The 13,834-nt window shown below is 44.7% G+C and overlaps 6 protein-coding genes across 6 annotated transcripts in view; 2 read left to right on the top strand and 4 right to left on the bottom strand.

Moving 5' to 3' along the window:
• The window catches only part of LOC108028314 (ras-related protein Rab-26), a 29,030-nt gene extending 26,937 nt beyond the window's left edge, over window positions 1-2,093 (bottom strand). The window contains exon 1 of the mRNA XM_017100043.3: window positions 184-2,093. Within this exon, the coding sequence (XP_016955532.1) occupies window positions 184-828 (645 nt within the window). The 5' untranslated portion in view covers window positions 829-2,093. The remainder of the gene's footprint in view (window positions 1-183) is intronic.
• Window positions 2,094-3,046: 953 nt separating this feature from the next.
• On the top strand, window positions 3,047-5,882 carry LOC108028315 (polycomb group protein Pc). Its single transcript, XM_017100044.3, has 2 exons — window positions 3,047-3,259; window positions 3,588-5,882. The coding sequence occupies exons 1-2, from the start codon at window positions 3,143-3,145 to the stop codon at window positions 4,656-4,658; spliced, it is 1,188 nt and encodes a 395-aa protein (XP_016955533.1). The 5' UTR covers window positions 3,047-3,142; the 3' UTR covers window positions 4,659-5,882.
• On the bottom strand, window positions 5,796-7,594 carry LOC108028317 (probable serine hydrolase). Its single transcript, XM_017100046.3, has 2 exons — window positions 6,996-7,594; window positions 5,796-6,937 (listed from the first exon to the last, which is right to left on the bottom strand). Exons 1-2 carry the CDS (start codon window positions 7,092-7,094, stop codon window positions 6,044-6,046), a joined length of 993 nt encoding a protein of 330 aa, XP_016955535.1. The 5' UTR covers window positions 7,095-7,594; the 3' UTR covers window positions 5,796-6,043.
• A 360-nt stretch (window positions 7,595-7,954) lies between these two features.
• LOC108028316 (probable serine hydrolase) lies at window positions 7,955-9,562 on the top strand. The gene is made up of 2 exons (XM_017100045.3): window positions 7,955-8,094; window positions 8,486-9,562. Exons 1-2 carry the CDS (start codon window positions 7,996-7,998, stop codon window positions 9,428-9,430), a joined length of 1,044 nt encoding a protein of 347 aa, XP_016955534.1. The 5' UTR covers window positions 7,955-7,995; the 3' UTR covers window positions 9,431-9,562.
• Window positions 9,563-10,664: 1,102 nt separating this feature from the next.
• LOC108028318 (pupal cuticle protein Edg-78E) lies at window positions 10,665-11,308 on the bottom strand. The gene is made up of 2 exons (XM_017100047.2): window positions 11,233-11,308; window positions 10,665-11,175 (listed from the first exon to the last, which is right to left on the bottom strand). Exons 1-2 carry the CDS (start codon window positions 11,242-11,244, stop codon window positions 10,828-10,830), a joined length of 360 nt encoding a protein of 119 aa, XP_016955536.1. The 5' UTR covers window positions 11,245-11,308; the 3' UTR covers window positions 10,665-10,827.
• Window positions 11,309-12,711: 1,403 nt separating this feature from the next.
• On the bottom strand, window positions 12,712-13,564 carry LOC108028225 (uncharacterized). The gene is made up of 2 exons (XM_017099891.3): window positions 13,144-13,564; window positions 12,712-13,091 (listed from the first exon to the last, which is right to left on the bottom strand). Exons 1-2 carry the CDS (start codon window positions 13,164-13,166, stop codon window positions 12,866-12,868), a joined length of 249 nt encoding a protein of 82 aa, XP_016955380.1. The 5' UTR covers window positions 13,167-13,564; the 3' UTR covers window positions 12,712-12,865.
• Window positions 13,565-13,834: the final 270 nt, after the last annotated feature.

Here is a 13,834-nt window from a genome sequence, read left to right on the forward strand (position 1 = left end):
CATATATGTTCAAACGTGTGTTACTTTCACGATCTGGTTGTTGATTTACATTTATTTTATTAGAAAGAACGTAACAAACATATATGTTTAATTGGCTTACTTTCACGACCTGGTTCGAGCTACAGAAGGAGGCTTGGGGTCTTTTCCTTAACTTATGGGTGCTGTAAGGTCTGAGGAACTCACCGTCAGCGCGATGCCCACTGTGGCGGAGAAGGAGCCCAGCCGGAACTCGCCCGTGTTGTATTTGACCAGGAAGGATGTCTTGCCCACTCCCGAGTCGCCCAGCAGGATCGTCTTGTGGTTGACCGTATCGTCGAAGGGCTGCTGATGGGCGGTGGGCGGTGCTGGGTGCATGTCCACCTCGTCGTAGCGATACGATCGCCAGCCGTCGTTGTAGTCGTCCTCGTAGTCCTCGGCTCCGTACGCGTACATCTGCATGGCCTCGCGGGAGGGTCGGTAGCCCGGATATCCGGTGGCCGAGCGCTGAACGGGGGCCATGATGGCATCGTCGTGGTAGTGATGGCTTCCGGTCAGGCTCAGCTGGCTGTGATGGTGGTGCTGGTGGTGCTGGTAGTGTGGATTGTGGTCGTGGTGTTGCTGCTGCGTCGTTGTGGTCGTTATCGAGGCGGAAACGGAGGCGGGTGCTGCGGGGGGATTGTAGCAGCCGTCGCCGAAGGGCCGACGACGCAGCTCCTCGATCCTGGCCTGGGTGGTCTCCGCGTCCTCAAAGACGTCGTCGCTCATGCTGCTTGCGTCGTCGGGATGCGCTGATCCCGCTGGCGCTCCTGGGCCTCCTCCTCCTCCCGCTCCCACCGCTGTGCTGGCCATTGGTCTGGAAATATATTGGCTTGTGTCCTGGCCAAAAGCTGTGCTTGAGCTTTTATCCTGTGCATCCACTTAAGGCTTTCGCATTGGTCTAGTTTTAGGAAGATTCACTGAGCTTTTACTCTTCCTTTCTTTGGGCTTTTCTTCCTTTATCCCCAGCTTTTCTCTTGAGTTTTGACAGAAACTATGTCAAGTTAACATGGGCTTCTCTTGAGTAAAGCTATTCTAAGGATTTTGTGTGACCTATTAAATCTCTTTGATGTTAACCAATAAATTTTAACCGACAGATAACAGAGACATTATCCATTTAAGCATGCTATCCTTTCTAGTTAAGATTTTGGCAAAATATTATTTGTTGATGCATAAATTTTGTATTTCTTGCTCTTGGAGTTTTACAGTTATGGCTTTATTACTCAAAAGCTCCGGTTAACTGTTTAACCGAGGGTTATCCCCTTGGTATTGAGCTTCTCTTTCCGGCACTTTTGCCTGCTCTGTCTTTAGGCTTTTGACACTTGACGTTGCTTCTTCCAAAAGCTCCTTATGATTTTGACATTTGGGTCGAGCTTTCTCTCATCGGCGTTTCTCCGCTTTCTCTTTATGACTTTGACATTTACCGTTGTCCGTTGTCCGTCGCTGCCGCGGTCGACGTCGCTGCCGTCCGGTTGTGTGGCACGTTTTCTGAATGAACTCGCTTTTCGGGGCTTTCGGCGCGGATGGGGGGGTAGTTGCTATTATTATTTCCTATTCGCAATAAGCTTAATATTTTCGCCAGCCTTATCAGTTGGCCAGTTTTCCTAATCGCTATTCGTTTGTTTTGCGTTCCGTACAATTGAACTAGGTATTGGTTTTTCCCCTTTTGCTGGTTGTGTTGTTGGTTTTCCTTTGGTGTTTTGTTTGAAGCCACTAATTAAATGTTATCTACGTAAATTGGAACTAGCTAAACATATTGACTAATATTTTATAGGTTATGCGCTAATTGGTGCTGTTTTCACTATGCATTAAGTAGTTATTTACTTATTTATACGGTTTGCAACGACTTGCTTGGTGTTTTTTTATTTATGGTTAAAGCTTTTGGTTAATTTCCCGTTTTTAACGCCTAATGTAATGACTATCCATTGGTTCTGCGGTTCTTGTCGAAAATATTGCGATTGATTTTCGGGGGCTGAGTGTTGTGGTTCTTGGTGTTGTTGTTGTTGTTGTGGTTGTTATTTCACTATCACAGCATAAATAAAATAATGTCATCGTCGTTGCCGCCCCCGCCACGCGAACCCTCGGCCGACATACAACTGGTAAAAAATATCTGCAGTCGCCACTTCCTTTCGACATCCTTTTCGAGCTTTTGTGGCTCTCGTGCTTTCACTCTCTCGCTTTCTCTCTTTGTGAAAGTGACATGTGATGAGTCCTAAGCGAGGGAACTAGCTCAATACTAATTGAATTCATTAAACGTATAACTTAATCGAAATATGGAGCACGGAATCTGTGTCAATTAGGCTTTTGGTATACGACAGAAGCCTATTTTATTTATCGAGCCTTAAAACTTGATTGTGCAGTCAAAAGATTTAATTAAATGAACACAATTTGATTATATTTGTTATATATTTTATTAATCTTAATATTTAATCTACTATATTTGATATATTTGATTATATTTGTTATATATTTTATTAATCTTAATATTTAATTTACTATAATATATAGGATTTAAATTTTCTTTCTTTTCTTTTGTTAAACATTCAACAAATAAACTTTTGTTTCTGACTTTCTGCTGGCATTGGATCTTTGAATGTATCCGAATATATTTCACACCGCCTCGCATATACTTTTCAGAGCCAAAATGTAAATATTATTTACCCATAATTGTTCAAATTTTAATTCAAATAAAAATTCACATGGTTTGATTCTTAACTAAGTCCATTAGGCATACGGTTCATGTCTACGCTGTATGTCAAGATAACAGCTCTGATGACCACAGGTCACCCTATAGATCGATATCATAAACTTTTTATGAAAACCATCAAATCTGATAAATAAAGACGTTTGCTCGACTTAAATAAACTAAATTGTAAACAATTAAAATTCAATACAGTTTATTTCATTTTTAATACAACTTAATTAGACTTTAAAATAATCGGTATTATCCCGAGTGAAAATATCGATAGAATTGAACTATTTTTGAAAAAGTATTTTTTAGGGTATAGTGTAATACGCAGTTCCACGGTCACACTGAACAGAACAGAATTTGTAAAGTAAACCAAACCCGAAGTTAATTGCAAATAACGCGAATAATCAAACGATCCGCGCAGATAATTAATTAAAAATGACTGGTCGTGGCAAGGGGGGCAAGGGGAAGGTGGTGCGCGAGAATGCGACCGACGATCGGGACGATTTTCTCGTGTACGCGGCCGAGAAAATCATCCAAAAGCGCGTTAGAAAGGTGAGCGAGCGTAAACAAATGCGAAAAAAGCGATGAAAACGCGTCGGAAGACGGGAAATGCAGAACGCAATATGCGCAGCACACGCAGGATATATGTATATTCCACAAGGTCACATGTCCTTCGACATTTTTTGGCCAGAGGACATCTGCTGCAGCAACCACCATTTGCACGCTGCATGAGTGTGTGTGTGCGTGGTGCGTGCGCTTGTGTGTGGTGTGCGTGTACGTGTGGCGTGTGTTTTTGTTGTTATTGCGCTTGATGGAAAATCAATTAGTTGTCTAAGAAAATGCAATCACCAACCCCCTGATCATTTCCTTAATTTTCCAGGGCACCGTCGAGTACCGCGTCAAGTGGAAGGGCTGGAACCAGCGCTACAACACCTGGGAACCGGAGGTAAACATCCTCGATCGGCGCCTGATCGACATCTACGAACAGAGCATCAAGTCCTCGGGCACGCCCTCCAAGCGAGGCCTCAAGAAGAAGGAGAAGGAGCCCGATCCGGAGCCGGAATCCGAGGAGGATGAGTACACCTTCACCGGCGACGATGTGGACACCAATCAGGCCACCACCTCCGCGGCCGGGCAGGATCAGGAGGCCAAGAAGGAGAAGAAACACCATCAGCATCATCACCACCACCATCATCATCACATCAAGTCCGAGCGCAGCATGGGACGGCGCTCGGAGTCCCCGCTGACGCACCATCATCATCATCACCACCACGATTCCAAGCGGCAGCGCATGGATCACAGCTCCTCCTCGAACAGCAGCTCCACGCACAACTCCTTTGTCCCCGAGGCGGACACCAACTCGTCCAGCTCCGAGGACCAGCCACTGATTGGCACCAAGCGCAAGGCCGAAGTGCTCAAGGAGTCGGGCAAGATAGGAGTGACGATCAAAACCTCGCCAGACGGTCCCACACTAAAGCCCCAGCCGGCACAGCAGTTAACGCCCATCCAGCAGCAGCAACAGCCCTCCCAAGATCAACAGCAGGCGGAGAAGGTCGCCAACGAAGCGGCCACGCCACTGAAGTCCGAGTTGCAGGTCACCCCGCTAGCCATTGAAGCCACAACGGCCACGCCCGCTGAATCCGGAGCCGAGGAGGAGGAGGTAGCCAGCGAGGAGGGCAACCAGCAGCCGCCACAGGTTTCGGCCGAGAACAACAACATACCAAAGCCGTGCAACAACCTGGCCCTCAACCAGAAACAGCCGCTTACTCCTCTTTCTCCGCGCGCCCTGCCTCCGCGCTTCTGGCTGCCGGCCAAGTGCAACATATCGAACCGAGTGGTCATCACCGATGTCACCGTGAACCTGGAAACCGTCACTATTCGCGAGTGCAAAACGGAGCGGGGATTTTTTCGCGAGCGCGACATGAAGGGCGACTCGTCGCCAGTAGCTTGAGCTGCGGCCCACACGAAACCCGGCAAAACGAAACGGAAACCTGAAACAATTGTAAATAGACAAACCAAAATGGAGGAAAGTTGAGTGGAGCACTAACAAATCGACACTAGATGTTGCTAAGCATTTTCTCTTTAGAACGTAACTTATTTATTGTATTTATTTATAGCGTAGTTATTAGTTTGTTGTTTTATTACAATGTTTAAAGTGCAAGAGTAGCTTTGGCAATCGCAAATCGCTCATTTACTAAAACTTTTAATTATTTTGCTTAATATTTTACACACAAATTTAATTAATTTATTTTATCATCTGCAATACTTTTCAAATAATTTTATTTTTATATTTGAACTTCTCTGCAATATTTTTCCATCTAAATTAAGAATTTTTTGTTTACTGTCCCTTCAGCAATATCGCTTTTTTGAGCTCTAACTTCTTTTAGTAAGTGAACGAAATGCTGCGACTGCTTAACTTGCCACTGCTTTAGATTGTAAAACCTGCAGCATAGATATGTATGTAGTACATATATTTATTTACCACATATTGTATATTTTTCTACAACTCTTTGAATCTGATTGAGAACAACACAAGACACTCATATGCTACATAACTCCATGCGAAACCGAAGCAATTGTTGATTACGCTTGATATACAATTATATACAACTGAAGAAGCATATATTCGAGTATATCACCAAGTTGGCTATCCCAATGTTGTAATTGTTTAATATTATATTTCCTCGCGCCGACTGATTTTACAAAAGAAACCCCCAAAAAGATATATATGTAGTTTGAGAAATATTTTTAGTACTTAGCTAACCACAATCTCCACTTAATATTTATTTTAAAATGTTCTACTTTTAGCAGTCATACAAGGCTCAAGTGCTGACTTTATGGGCTCGGATCGGTGCAGTGCACAGAATATTCCAAATCGAGCCCATAGACTCAATACTTAACTCCTATGATTATTACACTATTTTTTAACGCTTTACAAAAGGAATATTTGTGGGAGCTGTGGGGAGTCCTCAAACTATTGTTTATTTCTCATGGTTCCTGTGAGGTGAGTTCCATTTGTGTTAGCTTTTTATTGGCTAATTTTAGTTACGGCGCTAATTCCACACAAAAAACAAATCAACTCAAAATGTATGTTTTGAAGTCTGTATTGTAGTGTTTAACTTTAATGTTATTGCCGGTATCGATTGTACATAATAAATTAAATAGAAGCAACCAATTGTTCCTTGTTTGGGTATTTTCTACTTCTGAGATTGGTTTGCGTCTAATATCCAGTCAATATCATCAATCCGCGTCAGGGGGAAATTTATCACTAGGAGTAGTCTTCCAATCAACTAGTTTGTACACTTCCTATACGTCCAGGCCGATGGTAGGCCGATCTCATAAAGGCCTGTACTTGTTGATAAATGAGTTGATGATGGGCGCCACCTTCTCCGGCTCATTAAGATGCACATGGTGGGTTCCTTCAACCTCGTGGAACTCGAACAGGGGATTCTTTTGCAGCTCCGCCAAAGTTTCGTCGAAGTACTCCTTGCGTTCGTAGTAGGGAGCCTGCAGGGCCTTGATGAACAAATGCGGGCACTTGATCCTGCGCGCCATCTCCATGGGAACCTCCTGGTGCAGCGTGTAGAACAGCGAAGACTTGAGTCGGTTGTCGCGTGAGAAGTAATACTTGTGCGGCTCGTGCGTCGAAGGTCGGCAGTTCCGCTGCAGCAGATACTTGCAGGCGTCCAGAGATACGGATTTATTTGACCCCTCGTGCAGCCGCATCACCAACTGATCCCATTCGTAGGAGGGTGGCTCAGAGCCACTCTTAAGGCGTCGTTCCAGCTTCAAGGTGGACTCAATTCGTTCGGCCAGGGCATCCACAATACTGCGGGAGCTCCGAACTGGCGGTTTAAGTACATCTAGGCCCACAAACAGATCCACTTTATCGGGAAACAGGGCACTGAACACGAAGCCATTGATGGAGCTCATCGAGTGCGCCAGTATGGAGATCTTGTCCCAGTTGTACTCGTCCATTAAGCGGCGGGTGATCAGCACCAGGTCGATGGAGTGGTAGGAAGTGCCAGCTGGCAGCCACGAGGAGAGTCCATGTCCGGGGGCATCGATTGAGAGGAAGGAGAGATGCGAAGGCAGGAGCGGAGCCAAGGTGTCGAAGGTGCCGGCATTGTCCTGCCAACCGTGCATGCCCACAATGGGTCGCACATGCTTAGGTCCATACCATTTCCCGGCTATGTGTCCCCATGGAACGGGTATGGTGATTTCGTCGAACTGCCAGGCGAGAGTCAAGGTCATAATGGGCAAAATGCAGAAGGAGAGTGGAACCTACATGCTTGGTGACAATCTTCAGCGGTCTGGTGGGTCCACTGCTGGCATTCCGGACATTTGGGAGCAGCTTCAGCATGCGGAGACTCCTGGACACCTTCATTTTGACGTAAGATTGAGTTTTTTGTTGGATAATATCAAGTACTTCTACCGCGACTTATGCGCGACTAATGTTCTGGCCGTGATTTCACCACACATGGATGGCGATGAGGCAGCTCTGCCAGATGAACTTTGATCTATGTACGTAATATCTGAGAAAACTATGTTTCAGCAAGGTTTTAATCTGGTCGTCATCCGCTGGCGGCTGCTGGCAACCAACAACACTGGTCGAAAACTTGTAGCGCGCGTTTTCCAGCACTAAGCTATCGTTTATGCGGAGGAAGTTTAGGAAGTTTTAGATACCAAAGAAGAAGTCGATTAAATGTATCTATTCTGAATGCAAAATTGTATAATCTGTATGTTATACAGCCTAGGTATGAAGTAGTGCCTATACATACCATAAAACTTTATCAATTAGTTTGAAAAAACCGTAATCTTCGCTATATTATCGCCGCATAAACGTTGCCGCCCATTCTCAAGTTTTATGAACAGCTGTAGATAAGTGTTTATTTCTCATTAGCTCGCTGTTTTCGCCTGTTTTGTTGCGCGATTCATAAACAATTAATACTTTTTTATCTAAATGCGGTAAAAGAAATTTGGCAAAACACAAATATAAGTAAAAACCACTGCTTTAAGCCTCGACCAGAAGGAAACGTGAGGTATAATTCGCCAAGAAGATCACCTTGACCTTTGACTCCTTTATTGAGACGCCGGCATCGATTCGGATATTATAATACACTTATATACTTATTTTTAACGATTTCTCTTCAATGTTTACTTTCGGATTTTCTGTCTTTCTGCGCCTTTGTTAACTAATCGCCCTGCTAATCTCCACAGGTCGCTACTGATAAGCGCCGAAATTGGCTAAACTTTGGAATTGGAGCTCATTCGGTTTTCAGGCAGAAATGGACTCGGACGACAACTCAAGTGGCACAACCGGTAGTGATCTCGGCCAGCGCTATCGACATGCAGGGGACTTAACTGGCGAAGCCCCAACCAGACCCGTGAGTGTACTTTGAACCACTCCGCTGCAACTTGTATTGCGAGGGGTTAAATATCATAGTTCCAGGGAACTTGCAAAATAATGTAACAGATGCCATTCCAAAAATAGATACCTTTTTTAGCAGCATTGATAAAGTTGTATATGCATCTGACAGATTTCATTGTAATTACATACCTTATATGCAGGTGCTCTCAGAGTCTTGAAAGATTTTTGGAGCACTACCTGTAAGAAACAAGGGTACAGAATGTTTTGATTTTAATAACGATTCCCTAAGGTTTATATGGAACAATCTTAGGGAATCTGTTTTTGGGATCATACAATAAATGATAAAGTTAGATTTCACAGCAACCATTCATAAATTTCTCGTCTCACATGTTCTTCTACCTTCTCAGTTCTCAGAGATCAGCATTACGGTTCCGTGGGGACACATATCTGGCAAATGGTACGGCCCGCAGAATGTTCAACCGATTCTGGGACTTCACGGCTGGCAGGACAACGCGGGCACCTTTGATCGACTAATGCCGCTGCTGTCGCCGGACGTGGCCTTCCTCGCAATCGATCTGCCTGGCCACGGGCTTTCCTCCCGGCTGCCCGATGGCTGCTACTACAACTCAGTGGACAATCTATATGTTATCCGGCTGATCATGAAGCAGTACAAGTGGGAGAAGGTGTCCCTGGTTGGACACTCCATGTCGTCCATTATATGCTTTGTGTTCGCCGCTGTCTTTCCCGACAAGGTGGACATGATTATTGGCATCGACGCCCTGAAGCCACATCAGCGACCATATCCCTCGGTTATAAGGACCATGGAGACCCGACTGGATGAGTTCCTGCGCGAGGACGAGAGGAATAGGAGCAAGAACGAGCCGCCCAGCTACACCTACGATGAACTTATCGAAAGGGTCTATATGGGCACCTTCCATTCGGTGAACAAGGAGCACTGCAAGCATTTGATGGCCCGCAACATTGGCAAGTCGGAGAAGTACCCGGACAAGTACTTCTTCTGCCGCGATCGGCGCCTCAAGTTCTACAACTATGCCATTGGCTCGCAGGAGCTGTGCGTGGAGATGGCCAATCGGATCACATGCCCTTACTTGTTCATCAAGGCCGCCCAGTCTTCTTACTTCGAGGACAAGAAGTACTACGACGAGGTGCTGGATGTGCTGCTGAAGAAGTCCAACTTCGAGTACCTGGAGGTTAATGGCTCGCACCATGTGCACATAAACGACCCGGAGGCCATTATCGGACCGGTCAACCACTTCATCCAGCGCTTCGGACCGGCGGCCGTGGCTGCATCCCGGCAGAAAGCCAAGGAAGCGAAGGAGAGCAAGCTCTAGTCGGCGCATACAATGGCAAATGGAGCTTATTTATTGTGCACATATTGCACAGGTTTTTATACTTAATTGTTGATTATGTGATCGTGGCAGAGGACTCGGCTCTGCTATAAATACACAATGTACAAATGCCGAGAGGTTGTTCGACTCCGATTAATGGGGAAGTCGTGAAGGATACCGGGAAACTGGTTTTGCGTACAGCTTAACCCTTTTGGAAGCACGCTTAGTATGGATTTCAAAACATCAATGTAATTTTAAAAGCAAAGCTTAATTTGTTCTTAAATATTTAACAAGAAGGTACAAGAAAGTGCAGAGGAAAACAATTTCAAAGGTTACAAGATGTTAGATAATTGTTTGAAAAACCTTTTTGTAAATTGTATTATAACGATTTCGTTATGATTGCCTGTAATTAGGCTCACTCTTTCCAGTTCCCATCAACAAAAGGAACTTGTCTTGTAGTTGACCTACATCCTCTCCAAGTAGAATACACGCAGCGAAAGTGTTAATAACCCGCAAACCAGTTTTCCGAATCGCAGCCGGCTGTTGCATCATTTTCTAGACTCTTTCTTGGCAACATCGTGGTTTTCTGCGGCCAGTCCGCTCTGGAGGTCAGCCCCCGTCGGATTTACATGGAAATGGGTTTTTAAAATATATATTTTTAAAAATAAATGAACTGAGGCAACGGGTAAAAGAAGACAAGTAAGTTGATGGCCCTGCGGCTTCCACATTTGTCTGCACTCGTGTTGCTTCTGCCGAGTTTTTTCCTTGCCTTGGTCAATTCCTGGGTCTGGTTCGCGGTGTGATAAATGATCTTGGACAGCCGCTTAATTTGTCTTTAAATGGTAACACATTCAATATGCAAGAGGTATTGATTTAACTTAGAAAAACACCAAATAACAAGATGAATTTATGTTCCTGAATCAGAGGTTGTTTTAATGAATGAACTGATGTGGCGAACATAGTTTATAAGACTTTGAAGAATGTCTTTGAAAAAAAGACATTCTGACACAATCTGACAGCGGTTTTTAATTCATTCATTAGCGCCTTTGAATATAAACCCTACTTTTAAATTAATTATAGCTCAAATGTGTGACGCTCCAAAAACATATGAGATAATATAAATTTTATGCAAGTTGAGGGTAAATATTATGAACTCGGATGGAGGCGGCGGGACTTTCAAGTTTGCAATCTAGTACACCGCATTTTTGCCGATTTCCATAATTAAAACCAACTTGGCTCTGTTCCAATGATCAGCATGGCTGTGACTATATTTGATGGAATTTTTCAAAGTATTGTTTGTTTTTTGTTTTATGGGTTTATGTACAGACTTGTAAGAACTAGGTATAACTCATTTTAGCGAAAGCACTGACTAGGCTTTAAATGGGGTATCCAACTGGGAATTAAGATTGTTGCGGGTGGGAGGCAATGTATTCCAGGGCGCGGAGGATGGCCTCTGGAATTGGGGGAGGGGTGGGCAGGTGAGCGCCCTGGGGCTGGAAGCCATTCTCGTCGGCGGTGTAGGTCAGCGAGATGGGAATGCCTTCGGGGCTGATGTAGCTGTGGCTTCCTGAGGCTCCATTGGCGTTACCGGCCTCCTGGGTCTGGATGCCATTGCTGGTCTCATAGGCGTAACTATAGTTGCCCTCGGGATCGGCAGGGTCGACGTCCTGGCGGGTGATCACGGCATCCTTGTTGATGTTGTCCGCCTGGACATTGGCCAGCATCAAGGCGGCGAGCAGGCAGAGCGTCTGAAATGGTTACACTATCACGATCTGGATCCTTCCGGGCCGACGAAGTCTACTCACAAGCTTGAACATCTTGCTGGTTTCTGGGCTGGTATATGGTATAATCCACACTGGTTGGGTGATCTTCGCAGGCGGGGGCTTTTATAGCCAGCCAACGCCAGCGACGACTTTGGCGTTGGCGTCGCCACTGCTGACGTCTCTAATCTGGCTCTGAGCCCCAAACAGCCGCTCCAAACTAAATATCAAACTTAATACGTTTGTGTGTTTTCGGCAAAGAGCAGCATACCGATCGAATTTAATAAAATTCAGCGCAGACGCCGAAAAAAAAACTAGAAAGGAGGTCTGGCTTTGGTCACCGGAACGCGAAATACCCTCGCCGGATGATGCAATATGGAAGGATTTACCAAGAAGCATCTTCATTTTGCCAAGCTCGATTTAATTGTCTTCTTGGTTGTCTTGATTCATTTCAGTCGGTACTTCCCGCGACTTATGAATAACGCCGGAAATTATTTTCTTTATGATTGATCGATTTTACGATGCGATTCGCGCCAAACTTCACTTGACATTGTGGTTTTATCTGTGTACTAGAATATTTGGGTAATAAATATTTTTGAGTAAGTTTGAACAACATGTTAAGGTACATTGTATCGTTATATTAAAACCTACGAGTTTTCTACGAGCTATAATGAATAATAATATAATACCTTAAGGAAGGAACCTAGAGTAATTCCCCAAAAAGATATGAATCGTATAGCCTTTATAGTTACTTAAAAGCGATCTCATCGATCTATCGAGTGGTAATACCATGATCAAACCTCTGATCGAAATAATGAAACCCTTTGCAAGGGTATCGTGAAGCATCTGAACCCATTCCGAGTGGTTGTTGCTGATGGATCAACATCTGCCTCGGCTGCGGTAATCACCAATCTGACTTTGCACTTAATGGCTAATAGTTTCAGTTGGCTTTTGGGGGCTTGGGGTTTTCGCGATGCCAATGGCACATGTGACTGTGACATTCGCCCATCGAGGGTTACCTCAGAGACGGACCTGGACCTGGAATTGGAAGGGGGCAGCCGCCACTCGTGCCCGAGTTAATTTAATGCAATCCAATTTATCATTCGTTTCAATTTCGATTTCATTGGCCATTTGGCCGGGGTGAGCGCAGGCGGAGAACCTGTTTGCTCATCAAGGAATTCTTAAGTTCCCCAAAAATCTCAGCGAGCCCGGCGCATTAGCATACAAATTTGCTGGCCACTAATAAATTGCCTAGGCCTAAACGCACTTAGCACTCTGGCTAATAAAATGCCCATCAATCGTCGCTCCACCTGATCTGGCAAACTAGTTCAGCCAGCCCATCCGTACCCAGCCCTAGCCATGTTGTGTCTTATTCAGCAGCGGTCAACATTCACTAACATTTGAATGGATAAGTAGACAAAAATTTAAATATTCAAATTCACATACAAATTAGGAGTTGATGAGCTAAAAATGCTTTCGCAAAGTCACTGGACTTTAGAAGCAGTTCTATAACGGTCTCGAGGCAACTTTTGAACCAAGACTCGCGTATGGTTCCATTTATTTTTCAAATCTAAAATACAAATTGGACTCGTTGAAGTACGATACAACTGGTTTCCATTTATAGGTGCAGTTGGGACTGCATCTCAGTAACACTCTCAAGAAGGCATTTCAAATTTCATCACAGGGTTTCCGTATAGAATCCGTACCTATCCACGTGGTATATCACCCGTATTTGACCTCCACCGGGCAGGCTGAAAACAATGTCTCCAGGTCTCGTTTCCTCGATCAGAGTTTGCTCTTCAGCGATGGCAACATTCTGGATATTGGTCTCAGTTCGGAAATAGTTTTGCGGAATCGGCAGAGGCTCAACATGCAGAAAAATCACAACAAGAAGGAAAATCCACCTAAGGATTATCCCGAAAGATTAATATGCTACCACAACGCTGGTTATTCTACCTGAGTTGTGAAAAATATATCATTTTCTGACGTCTATTTCCTGGAGGCCTACGGATGGGCGGTGAGAACTATATCTAAGAAACCAGTGCACACAGATTTTTGCTAACTTCCCTGTCGACCAAAATCATTCTGAACAATTAACACAAATTTCCTAAGATGTTTGCTACGCGTGCGGTTCTGAGGTATAAATAAATTTGTTCGAACTTATCGCTTCGTCCACGGGCAATTAATCAATTCGCCGAACATCAAAGTGAACAATTAATTATAGTCATAAATGTAGGGTATCAGGAGATCACACATTGGATTCGTTTAGCTGGACGATCTTCGGCGGCGCTCCGGGTGACATGCTGCCAGGTGACCTTGTCCACACACATCTCCGAGCCGATTTCAACAGCTCTCCAGGGGCACGGGGCAGTCCGCACCTGCCACTCCACTTGGAAGCCACTCCGAGCCCAGGGCGCATCTCCAATTGAAAGGTGTAACAAGCCAGCTTCAGCTCGTGGGGGGAATTTCCAACGGTTTGTGAATGGGCCGAGACCGCATTAAGCAGCAATTTTTATTTGTTTGTAATTTAACATTTAGTGGTATCTCGTGCGAAACCAAAACCGAGACTGAAACTGAAACCGAATTAAAGCATACAATATAAATTGTTGGCAAATGACTCATGTATTTTAACTATAGTTCGGCCGAG

Source organism: Drosophila biarmipes, chromosome 3L (assembly GCF_025231255.1).
Source record: "Drosophila biarmipes strain raj3 chromosome 3L, RU_DBia_V1.1, whole genome shotgun sequence".
Lineage (NCBI taxonomy): Eukaryota > Metazoa > Arthropoda > Insecta > Diptera > Drosophilidae > Drosophila > Drosophila biarmipes.